General features: G+C 39.1%; 2 protein-coding genes across 2 annotated transcripts in view; one reads left to right on the forward strand and one right to left on the reverse strand.

Moving 5' to 3' along the window:
* DHX29 (DExH-box helicase 29) overlaps nucleotides 1-9,821 on the reverse strand; it is a 46,453-nt gene extending 36,632 nt beyond the window's left edge. Inside the window, exons 1-3 of the mRNA XM_047854165.1 lie at nucleotides 9,517-9,821; nucleotides 2,312-2,385; nucleotides 815-928 (exon numbers count right to left, since the gene is read on the reverse strand). Of these exons, the coding sequence (XP_047710121.1) occupies nucleotides 815-928; nucleotides 2,312-2,385; nucleotides 9,517-9,697 (369 nt within the window). The 5' untranslated portion in view covers nucleotides 9,698-9,821. The remainder of the gene's footprint in view (nucleotides 1-814; nucleotides 929-2,311; nucleotides 2,386-9,516) is intronic.
* Nucleotides 9,822-9,903: 82 nt separating this feature from the next.
* The window catches only part of MTREX (Mtr4 exosome RNA helicase), a 110,541-nt gene continuing 103,883 nt past the window's right edge, over nucleotides 9,904-16,561 (forward strand). The window contains exon 1 of the mRNA XM_047854282.1: nucleotides 9,904-10,272. Within this exon, the coding sequence (XP_047710238.1) occupies nucleotides 10,139-10,272 (134 nt within the window). The 5' untranslated portion in view covers nucleotides 9,904-10,138. The remainder of the gene's footprint in view (nucleotides 10,273-16,561) is intronic.

Consider the following 16,561-nt stretch of genomic DNA (forward strand, 5'->3'; position numbering starts at 1 on the left):
GTTATCAGAAACTCTTCATCACTTATAAGAGTTACATACTTCATTAGGTAGGTGTATCATAATCATACCTTTTCCTATTAGTGGCCACTCAGGATGTTTTCTCTTTTTCTTACGATTAGTGCTTCAATGAACATGTTCATCTATAAAGTAAAGCATCTTAACGTACTTTCTAAAGCATGATCTTCAGAGCTGGAGAGAATTTGGTTCAAATCGAGACTGTGCTTACTCTACTACTTACTCATTAACAACTGCAGACTATAGCTTATGTAGTAATCTTTCCAAGCCCTGATTCCTTCATTTGAAAAATGGGGCAAAGTATCTTCTGGTATTGTTGTGTCAGAGAAAATGTAAGCAAAGTGCCCACTATAGAGCCTAATATAATTTGTGGAATGTAATTTAGTTTTCACATCACCATTTTAATGTGTGTAGTTGTATATGGCACAATTCCTTCCCTAGTTTTGCAGATGGAAATGATCTACATAAAATCTCAACGGAGTTGAAAAAGTCATTTTATCTCACTATCTTACAACGTAGAACAGGCTTAAAAATGCTCCATTAAAAATAAGGAACTTAGTGGGGGCACCTAAGTAGCTCAGTTAAGCAGCTCTTTTGATTTTTGCTCAGGTCATCATCTCATGGTTTGTGGGTGCGAGCTCTGTGTTGAGCTCTGTGCTGACAGCATGGAGCTTGCTTGGGATTCTCTCTTCCTGTCTCTCTGCCCCCTCCCCCCACCCCAATCATGCATGAACTCTTTGTCAAAATAAATAAATAAACATAAAAAAAATACAGAACTTAAAAAAAGTTTGCAAAATACCTGTAATTTTTTGGCAGTAAGTCTTCCAGAAATCACTCCTTTGTCATTATTTTGCTTTTTATGCTCATTTATCACTCCAATAATTCTTTGCTCTAGTTTGTGATTAATTACCACCTGTTGAAGCCAAAAAGGTCCTGTCAATTAGAATCTAAATTATTACATAATATTTAATAAATAAATGATTAGAAGAAAATCACATAGTTTTCTGTATCCCTGCCAACAATCCAAGGATTTAAGCTAAAATCAGGTAAAATAATTATTATATTTTAGACCGCCATTGGACTATATCTGTACCACATATTTAAGAAAAAATGGGATATAAAAAAAGCAACATATGGCAAGGAAGAAATCCTCTTACAAACCCTCTGAAGCTGCACTGTCTTCGAATTGCTATCATAAAGACCGATTCCTAAGCTTGATCGTAAAGCTGAATCAGAATCCTTGTGGATGGAGCCCAGGAATCTGCTTAATGTAAACCCCAAGCAAACAGCTTTAAAGAATGGATGTTACACTAAAAAGAACACATATCAAATAAAAATAAATACTACATAAATAGTAATAATTAGGTAACACAAATTCTTTTGGCTCCCAATGTTTGATCTTGTTTTTCTATTAGCCACCTTGTATTCCATTTTTTTGTTTCATATGTTCTTTCCAAACTTTAAACTTCAGAATACACAAACATGTACCTACAAACATGTACCTTTCCTTTACCACATCTTTACTGAATGCCTACCTATGCTCAAAAATATACTACAGAAATCAGTCTAGCACAGGAAACCCATATAAAAAGATACACTGTAAACCAGCATGGCAACTATTAAAAAAAAAAAATGGGACCACAAGAAAAACTGGTGAGGTATGAAGGACTTCTTAGAGGCTCCAGAGGTGACAAATGGAGAAGGAGAAGCAGGTCATTTTAAGCAGAGAGCTCACTGACAAAAGCCTAGAGTCATAAAATCACACGGGATTTGGAGGAACAATGAGATTTAAACTAAAATTTTAAGTGGAGAAGAATAATGGAAAGGAGGCTGGAAATGTACACTAAACCAGGTCTGAAAGGATGCATATGCTATCCTTAAAGATTTGTATCTTGGGGCACCTGGGTGGCTCAGCTAGTTAAGCATCCGACTTGAGCTCAGGTCATGATCTCATGATTTGTGGGTTTGAGACCTTCATAAGGCTCTGGGCTGACCGCTCAGAGCCTGGAGCCTGCTTCAGATTCTTTGTCTCCCTCTCTCTCCCCTCTCCCTCCTCTTTCTCTCAAAAATAAACATTAAATTTTTTTTTTTTTTAATTTGGATCTTACCCACATCTTCCTTAAGTTCCTATAGGCTTTCAACATATATGTTATGATTTACATCTATTTAGTACAAATCAGCAATTAATTTATTACAAAAATTTAAAATACACCATTTCTTTTATTTATGAATATACCTTTTTCTTTCTTTTTCAAAGACAACATTTCTTGAAATGACTCAAGACCTCAGTACTCACTTTCAAAATAGATTTATCCAGATTTGCAGGACCTCCAGAATCATTTGTAGAATTAAAACTATAAATTTTCGGACCTGTATATAACAGACAACAAGTAGTCAAGGCAGTTTAATCATTAATAATTACTACATTATTTTTTCTCTAAAAATTGCTAAACATTAAATATTTGATTTCACCTCTCTTTTGCCTACTTCACCAAATAACTCAATCTACAAGTCAGCAATACTGCCTCTAAATTTTCACAAACATTTTACCAATTAGCATTCTCAAGGTTAACAAGTTACTTACAAAGAGCAAAGGCATGTATATTTTTTAAATTAAATCTATGTTCACCTTTATATTTTTAAAGTCAGATGCTCTTCTGCGTGGCACTTAACTGAAGCAAGATCTCTCAGAGGATATTAGATTCTTGGCAGAGAAGATGGTTATTTTTGAAGAGAAATACTCCCACCTAAAGTATAAATGAGGCAGCAGCTCCTGTCATCTCCTATTTTTTTTTAATCTTCATTTTTGAGAGAGAGAGAGAGAGACAGAGACAGAGACAGAGCATGGGTGGGGGATGGGAAAAGAAAGAGAGGGAGACACAGAATCTGAAGCAGGCTCCAGGCTCTGACCTGTCAGCACAGAGCCCGACGCAGGGCTCGAACTTATGAACTGTGAGATCATGACCTGAGCTGAAGTCGGATGCCCAACCAACTGAGCCACCCAGGCGCCCCTCATCTTCTCCTATTGAGTCCAAAGGTTGCTGTACTAGTTTCTTAGGACAAATTACCACAAACTTGGTTGGCCAAATGTAACATATTCTCTCACAATTCTGGAGGCTTTAAGTACAAAATCAAGTTGTCACTAGGACCATGCTCCCTTTAGGTTCTAGACAAGAATCCATTGGTAATCCTTCTGGTAATCCCAGGAATTGCTTGCCTTGTTTGCCTTTTACACATGGGGCTTCATATGGCCTTAGTCCCTGGTGTCTGTGTTCACATATCTCTCTCCTTTCTCTGGACACTAGCCACTGGATGATTCCATCTCGAGATGAAACATCCTTAACTAATTTTATCTGTAAGGATCTTATTTCCAAATAAGGTTGCATTCTGAGGTTCCAGGTAGAAATGAACTTTGGGGAGATGGGGGTGGGGGGGGTGGGAATGATACTACTAAACCCATTACAGTTGTCAAGTCTGTTCCAGCCAAGAGAAACACTATACATATCATCAGTTCTCTAACGAGTAACCATGAAGGAACACATATTATTTTCAAACCATTAGTCTCATGATCTGTTTATTCTCTTAAAAATCAGTGACGATCCCAAATACTTTTTATGTGAATTCTAACACTGATATACATCATGTTATAAAAAGGAAAAATTTTTAAATACTCATTAATTCATTAAAAAGAACAAACCCACTATAATATAAATACTTCTTATGAAAAATAACTACATTTTCCAAACCCTCCAAAAAAATGTTTTGGGTTTTTGCAAATCTCTTAATGTCTGGTTTCTCCATTCAATTTTTTGTATTATTATCATGTAGCCACTAAAAAATACGACTGTACACTCATGAGAAAATGAGTACAAATATGGCAAATAACATTTTAGATTAATGAAAACAGTTCTCATTTCATGGAGTCCCTGACAGAGAGGTTTCAAGAATTCCACAGGATCCCTTGAACACACTTGACAAACCACTACTATATGAGAATACTCCTAGAATCTTATAACGTCTACTTACTCTGCTGTTAATAAATCTCAAAGTAAGGATTTTTTTTTTTTTTTTTTTTACTTTCGGAGACAAACCTAAACATTAAAAGTTGCTTATTATGATTTTAAAGGTCAAAAACTTGGGTCTCTGTTGACTTAGAGTTTTCCTTTCAAGATGCTACTTAATATAATTAGCCATTTCAAAAGAAAAAGGTTTTGGGGTGCCTGGGTGGCTCAGTTGGTTAGGCGTCCGACTTTGGCTCAGGTCATAATCTCATGGTTTGTGGGTTCGAGCCCCGTGTCGGGCTCTGTGCCAACAGTTCAGCACCTGGAGCCTGCTTTGGATTCTGTGTCTCCCTCTCTCTCTGCCCCTCCCCCACTCATGCTCTGTCTCTCTCTCTCTCTCTCAAAAATAAACATTGAAAAAAAATTTAAAAGAAAAAGGTTTTTCAGAGTAACTATTTACATTTGGGCAGTCTGAATTAAAGACATCAGTGGTTCCCTGAATCTATGCTAGTTCTACAGGAAGTACCCAAGGTTACCTAGAGTATATGAAAAGATAGTGACAATTCTGGCACATTATGGTTAATTTCTTTATCTTGTAGTCTTAAACTTTAATTCTAGTAACCTTGCTCATAAACTCAAGTCAATAGTCATAAATGCGAGTACACATCAGTAGTCCTTAACCATTTCTGTGAAGTCTCATCATTTGCAGTAAACTTATTCACAAATTTTGCATACTAATCAGAGTTTCTAAGTCCCAAAAACCACTGAGGGGATCCAATTATAACCCTTTTGGGAAAGGTACAGATGGTAGAGCAGTTTATTACCAAGACTATACTGAGAAGCAATTCAAGGTTGATGTGTTACTGATGAAGGTGAAACTATAAATTCCTTTAATAATTTTGTGTTGAAGATTGAAATAAGCTCTCCTTTGTCTTCTCCAACCACTCTCCCTAAGACAAACAACCATATCACTTCTTAGAAGTCAGCTTATATTGTGAACTTCTAGAGGGCAAATAAAAGAAGCGCTGAGTCCCTGGAAAACCAGGGAGGGAATGCACACAGATACTGCTGCACATTCACTGGGTGCAATTAAAGGTCTCTAAAAGTGGGTATGTTTTCATTTTAATCAATAGGCCAAGGAACTAAGGCAACAATGAGATCTTGCCACAGAGAAAGTACCAATTAAATCAAGTAAGGCCCTTTCTATTTCGAATGCTTCTTCTTCTTAAAACATGTTCATATAAGAGTTTTAATGAGTGTGAACGAAAGCTTCAGAATTTGAAATGCATCTTAAACAATTTATGGAAAACTTCCCAAAATATATTTATGCTTCCTGTTATATACACAGTACCATCAAGAAAATTCAAACCTTTTTATGATGTGTTATTATGAATATCTATAATTTAAATTGAAACCTGCAGAGCTAGTAAGAAGAATGAGCTTACTCAATTCCTCCAAAACTGCTCTAATTTTCTACTTGGTGATTCTGTAGTCTCCTTTCTTGTCAGCCGCCAACTTTCAGAATGTGCATGTAACCGCCATATTCTAATGTGTTATTTAGCAAAAAGTGAAGGCACCAGAAGAAAATAGTAACTCAAACTTAGAAATTAGTAACTCTATTTTCAAATGCAATTCTAAGTCAATAGGCCATGGAACAAAGATGGGTCCCACTCTTTTGCCAAATAAAGTGTACAGGATTTATGACAGCTACTTGAAGACATTTTTCCATAAACTGTGGTTTTCTGTTTCAGACAGAGGGAGTTCTTGTAAATTTGACTGGAAATAAGGATGTTAGTGTACAGTATATCCGAGGCAAAAGTATTATTGATTTCAAATTTAGAAATGATAGTTCATAGAACACAGCACACTATTTTAAAAAATATTTATTAAAGTTGAAGCACAGAAAAAGTGATTTCCTCAAGATGACTCTGCTAAAAAAAAAAAAAAACACACCAGCCAAAAAATCAATGTGTTGTTGCTAACTACTCTTTCTTTCACAACATATTCCTTTTATAATGTATTGCGTTTTGTATCACAGAGTGATTATAATGACCCACTATTGCTAATACACTCACTTTGAGTTGCTAGCGCTGGTGACAGGTGTACTGAGGCATTTTGGTTTCTTTCTGACCAACAGTACACATTTGTAAGGGGATGTGAACCAGGTAAGGGATCTAAACAGGGATAAATAAGACGCAGTCCTTGTCTTCATGGAGCTCAATTACTAGTGGAGTCATTAAGTAACTATGCAAATAAACTGCGAAAGGGAAATACAGGGTATCTAGAGAATAAATGAGGATGAAACGATACAATCTGAGCAGTCAGGGTCTGTGAGGAAGTCCATACCACCAGAGCCACCTGACTAATCCTTTAAACATGTAAATTACCTAAGGTCTCTCTTACATTTAATGCCAACACTAGCCCCTTCTTTTTCATTCTACCCATGGACTTTCTTCTTTTTTTATTTTTTTTGTTAACATGCCAAGCTTGTTCCCATCTTAGGGCCTTTGCGCTTGTCCCCTCAGCCTCAAACATTGTCTTCAGATCTTCTAATAACTGGAAGCTTCAAACCACCTCAGCATAGATGTTTCCTCAGGGAAGCCATCCCTGTTGTAAGCAAAAACAGACTCTACTATTCAATTCGTTCTTTACCAAGTCACTTTTCTGCTTTTTGTCGCATTTTGTTTTATTTGGATGACCCTGAAAAATATCATGGTTTTATGAGTTAACTCATGACATTAGTCCCCCTAGTCTTGTTTCCCTCTTAGGATTTTTACATCTCAGCTAGGCTTAAGGATTTTCACAAACGCCAGCCTTACAGTTGTTAGTCCTCTCCCTCGATCAGTTCATGTGGTATCTCCAGGGCCTAGTCTTGCCTAGAACATAGCAGCAATTCAAAAATTATCTGATGAACAAATGAAGTGAAAAAAACAGGAGTGAGAGAATACTGAGAATTGTGCCAAGAGTCATTTCATGGCAGAAGAGATTTTCTCCCTCTATGTGACAGGACAATTTTCAGAAAGTAATGCTATGTACAATCCTTCAAATTTTTGAAAAGAGTTGAAGGGGAGTAGAACAATTGCACTTACATTAACAACTAAAACAAGTTCAGAAATAATGTTTTTTCCTCCAAAGCAGGCCTACTATCATGTTTTATAAAAATACCCAAACAGAAAAAAAAAATCATGTCACAGTCTGCACAGCAGATTTATTTTCAGTGCTATATATATGAACTTAGTTATAAAATCTTTCCTACAAATTTCATAGACAACCTCTCATTTTTTCTCTCTTGACATTGGGGAAGGGTGTTATTGGATTTCACTATTTGGGAGAGATGTGTTTGGGACAGATGGCATTCTGTTAAGAGAAAATGGCAAGAATACAAGGAGGCAGAAAGTCAATACCTGCACTTGGAACAATTAAAATACATTAGATTTGCTATAGGTAAATACAGGAATTAGTAACAAGGCTGGAAAAGGGGTCTTAGATGCTAGATGAACGGTTTGGACTTAATCACAAAGTCAGTGCAGACGCTGCGAAAGAAACTGAGAAGTGCTATGCACAAAGCAGCATTTCTTCAATATTAATCTGATGACTGCAGGCAGGACAAACTAGAGGAAGAAAAATAAGAGGTAGGGAGACCTATTAGAAAGCTTTGTTGGTACTCCAGGAATTCATGAGTACCTAGACTGATGCATGAACAGCACAAAGTGCTGAAAAGTGAAAATGGTGTACACATGAAAAGTGAAAATGGTGTACAAAGAAGATAAGTGAAGATTGTATAAAGCATGGCAAGAGATTCGATGTGAGGAAGAAAGGAAGACATTAAAAGTAATTATTAACATTGAATAAAAAGGAATATGGAAAAACAAAAACAAGGAGATCATAGAAGCTAGTGTCAGGAGAGAAGGATAGTTTAGTATGAGCCATGTTAAATTTGAGAGGCTTGCAATATAGGGTCAAAAGGTCCATGTAAATATGGAAATGGCTGACTTGAGATTAGAATAAAAACCAGGACTAGACAGAGTGAGTGAGGAATCATCTACAAAGAAAAAGACAGAATTAGTAATGGAAGTACTCTCCTAGAAGGACTGTAGATGGAGAACTATACTGTTACAGACTAACACCTTCATTGAGGGTCACGTTTTGGGGCAGGAGGAATAGGAAGCCAAAGAATACAACAAATGATTATAGAGCTGAAAGAATTCAGAGGCATATCAGAAAAGACAAGAGAATCCAAAAGAGGCTAGTTCAGAGGAAAAGAGCCACAGAATAATAGTCAAAGAGAAATGCTATGTATTTGTATGTACAAGCATCAAAACTTGGTAGTTAAAATGTTGCAATAAATTGGGGGGCAAAGATTTATTCACCTTGTAGGTGAAAGTTTGCTAAGTGTACACTTCTTTAGTGCCATCTTCTCTTATGCAAAGCTTACATTCCATGAGGACCTCAAAAACCCAAGCTCTTTCTTCACTCACCATCTCTGCACATGGAGTTTCTTAACTCTGCCAGGAATACTACACTATTTCCCCCATTCTTTACAGGGTAACACCTACCAGTCCTCCTGATCTCAGTTTAACAGTCACTTTCTCAAAGAGACCATCTATGACCCCTCCTCTTCTCCAGTAAAAATGAGGTTAGCTTGTTAAACCTTCTTCCTTAGTTTTTCTTTGTGGCACTTATCAGTTATAAAGCAATGCTGGTGGGATTATTTAATGCCCGTGTCTGCCATTACATCAGAAAGTTCCGAGAGACAGGTGATTTGTCTACATTGCTCATCCCACCCCTAACATCATGAGATACAGAAGTATTCAAAAATATGTGTTGGACGAACATTTCAGTAAGAACTATAGGCAAACAAGCTAAACAGAACAAAAGAGAGGATACCTGTACATGTTTTAGAATCAGTTTTTATATAGGGGCCTGCTCATCTGTAGCCAGAATCAGCAATCTCTGAGTTATCAAACTAAATTACACAGTGAGCAAAGAATGCATGACAGTGGTAAAGATTAGAAATATTTCCACAATAGGTTATACCCATATTCGGTGTTTAAGTACTGAAATTCTTATTACTGGTTCTTCCATAACACATGAAAATAGTGGTTGAAAATGATACGAAGATCAAGTACAAAAAGGGCCTGACTCCAGGAGGTTAGGAACTCCACACATGACCCTCTGCATCAACCTAGCTAATTTAGATGATGGCTCAAGACTAATTCCTGCTGAAACGGGAGCAAATGCAATTTTTATTCTGTTCTCTTAAGAAAAAGCACGGTTAAGTGGGAGGTGCCAGGCTGCAAGAGGACTACTGTCATAACTTCAGAGGCTCCCAAAGCTTACACTAACCTAGAACAAGGCCACCGCATAGAAACTAGCAGCTGCAGGCGTGGAAGACACAAATTTTGAGACCTAGGGTCGGCCCAGGTTGCGCTGGCTTCTACCGCGTAAACAGCAGCAGCTGCTCGGGGTGGAAAGCCCGGGGCCCCAGGACCGCTCGTACCTTGCTTGACTCGGGGCTCCCTGGTGCTAGCGGCAGCTGCGGGGGGCGGCCTGGCCACCGGCTTCTTGTTTTGGGCCTCCCCAGCAGCTCCGGCCTCGGCGGATTTGGCTCTGGAAGCAGACACGGCGGCCCGGACCGCCGCGGCCCCGGGCGCCTTGTGTTTCTTGTTCTTGCCTCCCATACTGCATCGATGGCAAAGAGCCCTGCTGCTCTAAGTCCCGGAACCACCGCAGCACCGTCTCCAAGTGCTCTTTACATTCCCCGGGTCCCACGCCGCCACCGTGCGTCCTTCATCCGGGCTTCTAGGGCCTGGGCGACCGCTGAATTTCAATTGGTGCGACTCACCAAGGTTCCGCCTCCTCGCCTCCCTCTAGGTGCCTACCGCATGCCGGGCATTCTCGCCGCCCTCCTTCTTTAAGTTAGCGAACTGGCCGTCTAGTCGTGGTGGGAAAGGAAAAGTCGGAAGAGAAGAAGTCAAGGAAGAATTCTGGGGGATGGGGTTGCGTGGCTAGACTACTTTTGTTTCCCATGGGGTACAGCTGAGGCTTCCCTTGGCGTCATTGTCGGTACGCTCGCAGAGCATCGTGGGTAGGAGGGAGATTCGGTCTCCCAGCTCGGAAAGATGGCGGACGCTTTCGGGGATGAGCTCTTCAGCGTGTTTGAGGACGACTCGGCCACCGCACCCGGAACTAAAAACGACAGAGAGAAGGAGAAGGGGAAATGGAAAGGGCCGCCAGGGTCTGCAGAAAAGGGCGGGTAAGAAAAGTGTCAGGATGTTGTTGTTTTTTTTTTTCCTCTTTCCTCATTGCTGAGGGGAGAAAATACAATATTTTTCTGAAGAGCATGAGCAACTGTGGTGCAGACCGAGTGGCATCGGGAAGTGAAGGGTTTTGGGGAGAATGTTGAAGGCGGGGGGGAGGAATGTTGGTTTGGTGAGTTGGGATTTTGGCGTTCCCCGGTGCCCGCAGACACCGTGAGCTCCTGCCACAGTAATTCCTTAACGCCTAGGTTGCTGACTCTACCCCCGTGTGCGCCGTGGAGTCGAGAGGACAGGTGAGGTGTATCTGTTAGGTTCTGTGGCCCACGATACCTGGCACAGTCTTTAATGAAACTAATGACCAGTTGAGTAAAGGGTTAAGGAGCTTAGAAAACGTGACTTGAATTGACTTGGAACGGGCAAATCGCAACAGGAGGACTCAGGAGAGATTTTACTCTCCAAGCTGTAGCCTTTTGCCCTTAAAAAAGAACGTGTCTACTACTAAGGTTGTGAGGATTGAATGTGAATGCACCTATGTACAAGCACCTAACAGTGCTTATCATGTAATAGGTTCTCAAAAGCTGGCTATCGTTGAGTTTACTAAGAAAATTTTTAAAACGTAATGGTTCCTAAACATATGTACTAGATTGATGCATAGAACTATTGTAAAGTGTACGATATGGTTTATAGTAGAGCAAGGAAAAGCTGATATTTGGATGAAAAAGATGATTCATTCTTAACAAAATTTACTCTTAGCTAAGGGAGATACCCAATAAATAGGATTAAATTAGGCATGATTTTTCTCTCAAGGAATTTTTAGTCCTGGTAAAGAGGTAAAACCAGGTACATGTTTTAAAGGTTAGTAGGTGATTGAGATAAAATAGTGTATACAGTTAAGTGCCGTACAGTTCCAAAAGAGATCTCTGTGTCATTCAGGGATTTTTTTTTTTTTTTTGAAAGACAGAGAGAAACAGAGTGCAAGCAGGGAAGGGGCAGAAAGAGAGGGAGACACCATGCAAAGCAGTCTCCAGGCCCCTAGCTGTCAGCACAGAGCCCGATGCGGGACTTGAGCTCACAGACCGCGAGATCATGACCTGAGCCGAAAGTCGGCTGCTCAACCAACTGAGCTACCCAGGTGTCCCTGTCATTCAGGGATTCTTACATGCAAGAGGCTATTCTGGGGAGAGGAAGTGATTTGTTACTGGCGGGCTAGAGGGAGTGTTTGTTTAGGGACAAGGGATAAAACAGAGTAAAAGTTGGTTTTATTTAGACTGTGAAGGATGTTGAATGTCAAGCATGAGAGTTTTAATTTCATTTTTAATACCACGAATTTTTCCTAACTTGGTGATTGGTTAAGTAGAGTGGTAGTTTAGGAAAATTAATGTGATAGCGGCTGTCAGAGTATGTTGAAGGAGGAAAGATAAAAATAAGAAAGGGAATTAGGGAAGTGTTTTAGTTTATGCATTTAGGAGATGAAAAGAACCTCAATTCAGGAGGTAGCAGAAGGAAGGAAAAGGAAAGGTGGAAAATGCTGTGAAGGAAAAAATTGATGTGTGTTAACAATGAAGCAGGTCAGAACAATGGAAAAGGAGTCAAAAGAGATTTTTAAAAAATATTTATTTTGGGGAGAGAGCAAGCAGAGGGAGGGGCGGAGAGGGGAACAGAGGATCTGAAGCAGGCTCTGCGCTGACGGGCTGATCAGTGAACCCGATGTGGGGCTAGAACTCACAATCTCGAGATCATGACCTGAGCTGAAGTCGGGCACTCAACCGATTGAGCCACCCAGCTGCCGCAAAAGAGATTTTGAATTTGGATAACAAGAAGAAGAAAAATATGGAAATTTACAGGAGATAGTGATTTGTAAATAAAATTAATTTGACTTGAGACGAAGGAAGTGATAATACTATATCCAAATGGAGGTATCCAGTGGGCAATTTTCATTAGGGTTTGGGCAAACCTTAGAACAGGAGGTTATGTGTACATATAGGGATGTTAGAATTGGTAGTGTTTGAGTTGGAGATCCTTTGGGCAAGTACAGTGATGCTGAAGACAAAGATTAGAGGGATAGCAGAACAATCACTGTAAAATGTCTTGTAAGTGGGAATGAAACACAGTAGAAAAATAGTCTTTCTCATTGAGTTAAAAGGAGTTGGGAGAGGGTGGGGGAACATTTAAGGGAAAATGAGAAAGACAGGTTCTTTGCTTTTATTTTTTTTTCCGAATAGGAATAATTAATAGTTACTGTAGTTTGGGCAACTACAATATTTTTTTTTTTTTAATGTTTATTTATTTTTGAGAGAGTGAGCGTGCACAAGCAGGGGAGGGACAGAGAGAGGGGGAGACACAGAATCTGAAGCAGGCTCCAGGCTCCGAGCTGTCAGCACAGAGGCCCATTGTGGGGTTCGAACTCACGAACTGTGAGATCATGACCTGAGCCGAAGTCGGATGCTTAACCGACTGAGCCACCCAGGTGCCCCAAGTGATTTCACTTTTAATTTAATTTTTAAATAAATAATACATTCTGTGGTTCAAAATTCAAAAGTATACAGTGCAAAGTGTGTCCCATCACCTTGCACCCTGGCCATCTGGCTTCTCTCCCTGTGGGCAACCAAAATTATTACTTTCTCATGCTTTCTTCCCAAGATATTTTATGCACAGAAGGAAATATTTTTCAATTTCCTACTACGTGTTACAGAAAAGTTAAATTAGCACACATTGTTCTGCATCTTACCTTTTAGTCACTAAATGATATATCTTACAGGTCTTCTTGTATCAGTATATATCAGTGCCTACATTTTTTCCTGGCCTTTAGGGTTTCTCCCCCCAATCCCTTCTTTTTTTTTTTTTTTTTTTTTTTTTATGAAATTTATTGACAAATTGGTTTCCATACAACACCCAGTGCTCATCCCAAAAGGTGCCCTCCTCAATACCCATCACCCACCCTCTCCTCCCTCCCACCCCCCATCAACCCTCAGTTTGTTCTCAGTTTTTAACAGTCTCTTATGCTTTGGCTCTCTCCCATTCTAACCTCTTTTTTTTTTTTTTTTTTTTCCTCCCCCTCCCCCATGGGTTCCTGTTAAGTTTCTCAGGATCCACATAAGAGTGAAACCATATGGTATCTGTCTTTCTCTGTATGGCTTATTTCACTTAGCATCACACTCTCCAGTTCCATCCACGTTGCTACAAAAGGCCATATTTCATTTTTTCTCATTGCCACGTAATATTCCATTGTGTATATAAACCACAATTTCTTTATCCATTCATCAGTTGATGGACATTTAGGCTCTTTCCATAATTTGGCTATTGTTGAGAGTGCTGCTATGAACATTGGGGTACAAGTGGCCCTATGCATCAGTACTCCTGTATCCCTTGGATAAATTCCTAGCAGTGCTATTGCTGGGTCATAGGATAGGTCTATTTTTAATTTTCTGAGGAACCTCCACACTGCTTTCCAGAGCGGCTGCACCAATTTGCATTCCCACCAACAGTGCAAGAGGGTTCCCGTTTCTCCACATCCTCTCCAGCATCTATAGTCTCCTGATTTGTTTATTTTGGCCACTCTGACTGGCGTGAGGTGATACGTGAGTGTGGTTTTGATTTGTATTTCCCTGATAAGGAGCGACGCTGAACATCTTTTCATGTGCCTGTTGGCCATCCGGATGTCTTCTTTAGAGAAGTGTCTATTCATGTTTTGTGCCCATTTCTTCACTGGGTTATTTGTTTTTCGGGTGTGGAGTTTGGTGAGCTCTTTATAGATTTTGGATACTAGCCCTTTGTCCGATATGTCATTTGCGAATATCTTTTCCCATTCCGTTGGTTGCCTTTTAGTTTTGTTGGTTGTTTCCTTTGCTGTGCAGAAGCTTTTTATCTTCATAAGGTCCCAGTAATTCACTTTTGCTTTTAATTCCCTTGCCTTTGGGGATGTGTCGAGTAAGAGATTGCTACGGCTGAGGTCAGAGAGGTCTTTTCCTGCTTTCTCCTCTAAGGTTTTGATGGTTTCCTGTCTCACATTTAGGTCCTTTATCCATTTTGAGTTTATTTTTGTGAATGGTGTGAGAAAGTGGTCTAGTTTCAACCTTCTGCATGTTGCTGTCCAGTTCTCCCAGCACCATTTGTTAAAGAGGCTGTTTTTTTTTCCATTGGATGTTCTTTCCTGCTTTGTCAAAGATGAGTTGGCCATACGTTTGTGGGTCTAGTTCTGGGGTTTCTATTCCATTCCATTGGTCTATGTGTCTGTTTTTGTGCCATGGGCAACTACAATATAATGAGGATAATACACAAGTAATTTCCCACTTTAGTAAATACTGTGCTTCAAAATTACTAAGGTAAAATTAATTCACTTTGCATTGTACTAGTGGTAAGCTGTTTCCACGAACTTCTAAAGGAAGAGTTTGTAGGATACAAAAATCATCAAATTTACATTTTAATTTTATTAGGAAATATGTGAACATTAGAGAAGGGAAACACATAAAATACAGAACACTAGGGACTTAAGGGATTTTATTTACTAACAACATTCCTTTTTTTTTTTTTTTTTTTTTAAGTTTACTTATTTGTTTTGAGAGAGAGTGTTAGTGCACACAAGCAGGGGAGTTGGGAGGCGGGGTGCAGAGGATCCAAATCTGGCTTTGTGCTGACTGCAAAGAGCCCTATGCAGGGCTCGAACTCATAAACCATGAGATCATAACCGGAGCCCAAGTTGGGCACTTAACCAACTGAGCCACCCAGGCGTCCCCTGGATTTTCTTTCTTAGGCTGTCATTTAACTAGTTCCTGTATCCTCAAGTATTTACTGTAAATTGTCCTTATATCTAAAGCTTCACTGTCCACTACGCCACTGTAGCTATTGCATACTTAAACTGTAGCTAGTCAGTATTGAGATAATGCTGTCAATGTAATATGAGATTTTGAAAACTTAATGTAAAAAAAAACGACAAACTGGCTCATGAATCTTTATCTTGATATGTAATGAATTGATAATGTTTTCCATATATTGGATTAAATGAAATACTGTAAAACTGGTTTCTTTTTAACTCTTAATGTGGTTTTTAGAAATTTAGAATTATGTGTGTAGCTTGCATTATATATGTATATATTAGATAGCTCTGATAGAATTGATTAGATTCAGGTTCAGTTTTAGATAGGAATAATTCATAGTGGTGCCATGTACTTCCAATTGCATTGTATCATAAGATTACATCATGAGACATGTAGTGTTATTCCACACTTTTTAAGATTGATCATTGGGTTAAGATAGATCAATCTTACCCCTCTTCAACTTTTCACATGATGGGTTTAGCACGCACCTATGTTGATTGCCTAGCTCCATTATTTTGTTGGTGGTTGGCAAAATGGCAGTTTTTCTATTTTTGTCCTTTCTACGTTTATTACCTCACATCCATCTATAAAAAAAAAAAAACACAACACTCTCATACCAGCTGTTACCTTGAAATACAGTGCATAGAAGAAATAGGAAAAATGCTTGATAATTTATCAGTTTTAACAGAGATTAGTTGTGTCCTAATGAACTTCCATTGGTGACCAGCATGGGTGTATGATTATGTGTTTAGCTTCTTGATGAATGGATTTTCATGATTTGATGTGTTACACTCCTTTGCACTCATTTTTCTTTATCTTTTTTAAGCTTTATTCGGGTATATTTGAAGTATCCTAAATCACTGCCACAATCAAGACCCCCAAAAGTTCTGCATGCCTTTTTGTGATGCACCCCTCTCTCCAGTCCTCCTTCCAGGCAACCCCTGATCTTTCTGGCACCGGCGAACAGCTTGCATTTTCTAGAATTAAATTTTAAATGAAATACTACAGTATATATTCCTTTTTGGTCTGGTTTCTCATATTCTTTGCTTTGAAGATTCGTTCAGTTGTGGTGTATATCATCAGTTCCTTTTTGTTGCTGAGTGGTGTTCAGTTTTATGGATATACCATATATGTTTATACCTTTATTTTTTGACGGACATTTGAATCATTTGCATTATTATTTTTCATAGTCCTACCAATGCTAATTCTTCGTGTTGGCTCTTGTCTCCTTTTGACAAGCTTAATCAGTCTTAGATAGCTTCTCTGCTTTTTGCCAAATGATACTCTTGACTCATAGTATACATTTTCAGCCCAGACCTGGAATCTGGTGTCTCCAAAGGGTCTCTAGTTCCTTATAGTGGGAAACGTTCTTTAGGGCTTCGAGTGCTCTTGGGTACAGGATTTCATTGCTTTTAGGTCTTTACTGTGGAAAGAACTGGGGAATCATTGTTTTTAGAAAAAAATAGAGTTC

The sequence above is a fragment of the Prionailurus viverrinus genome, chromosome A1, assembly GCF_022837055.1.
Source record: "Prionailurus viverrinus isolate Anna chromosome A1, UM_Priviv_1.0, whole genome shotgun sequence".
NCBI classification, from domain to species: Eukaryota; Metazoa; Chordata; class Mammalia; order Carnivora; family Felidae; genus Prionailurus; species Prionailurus viverrinus.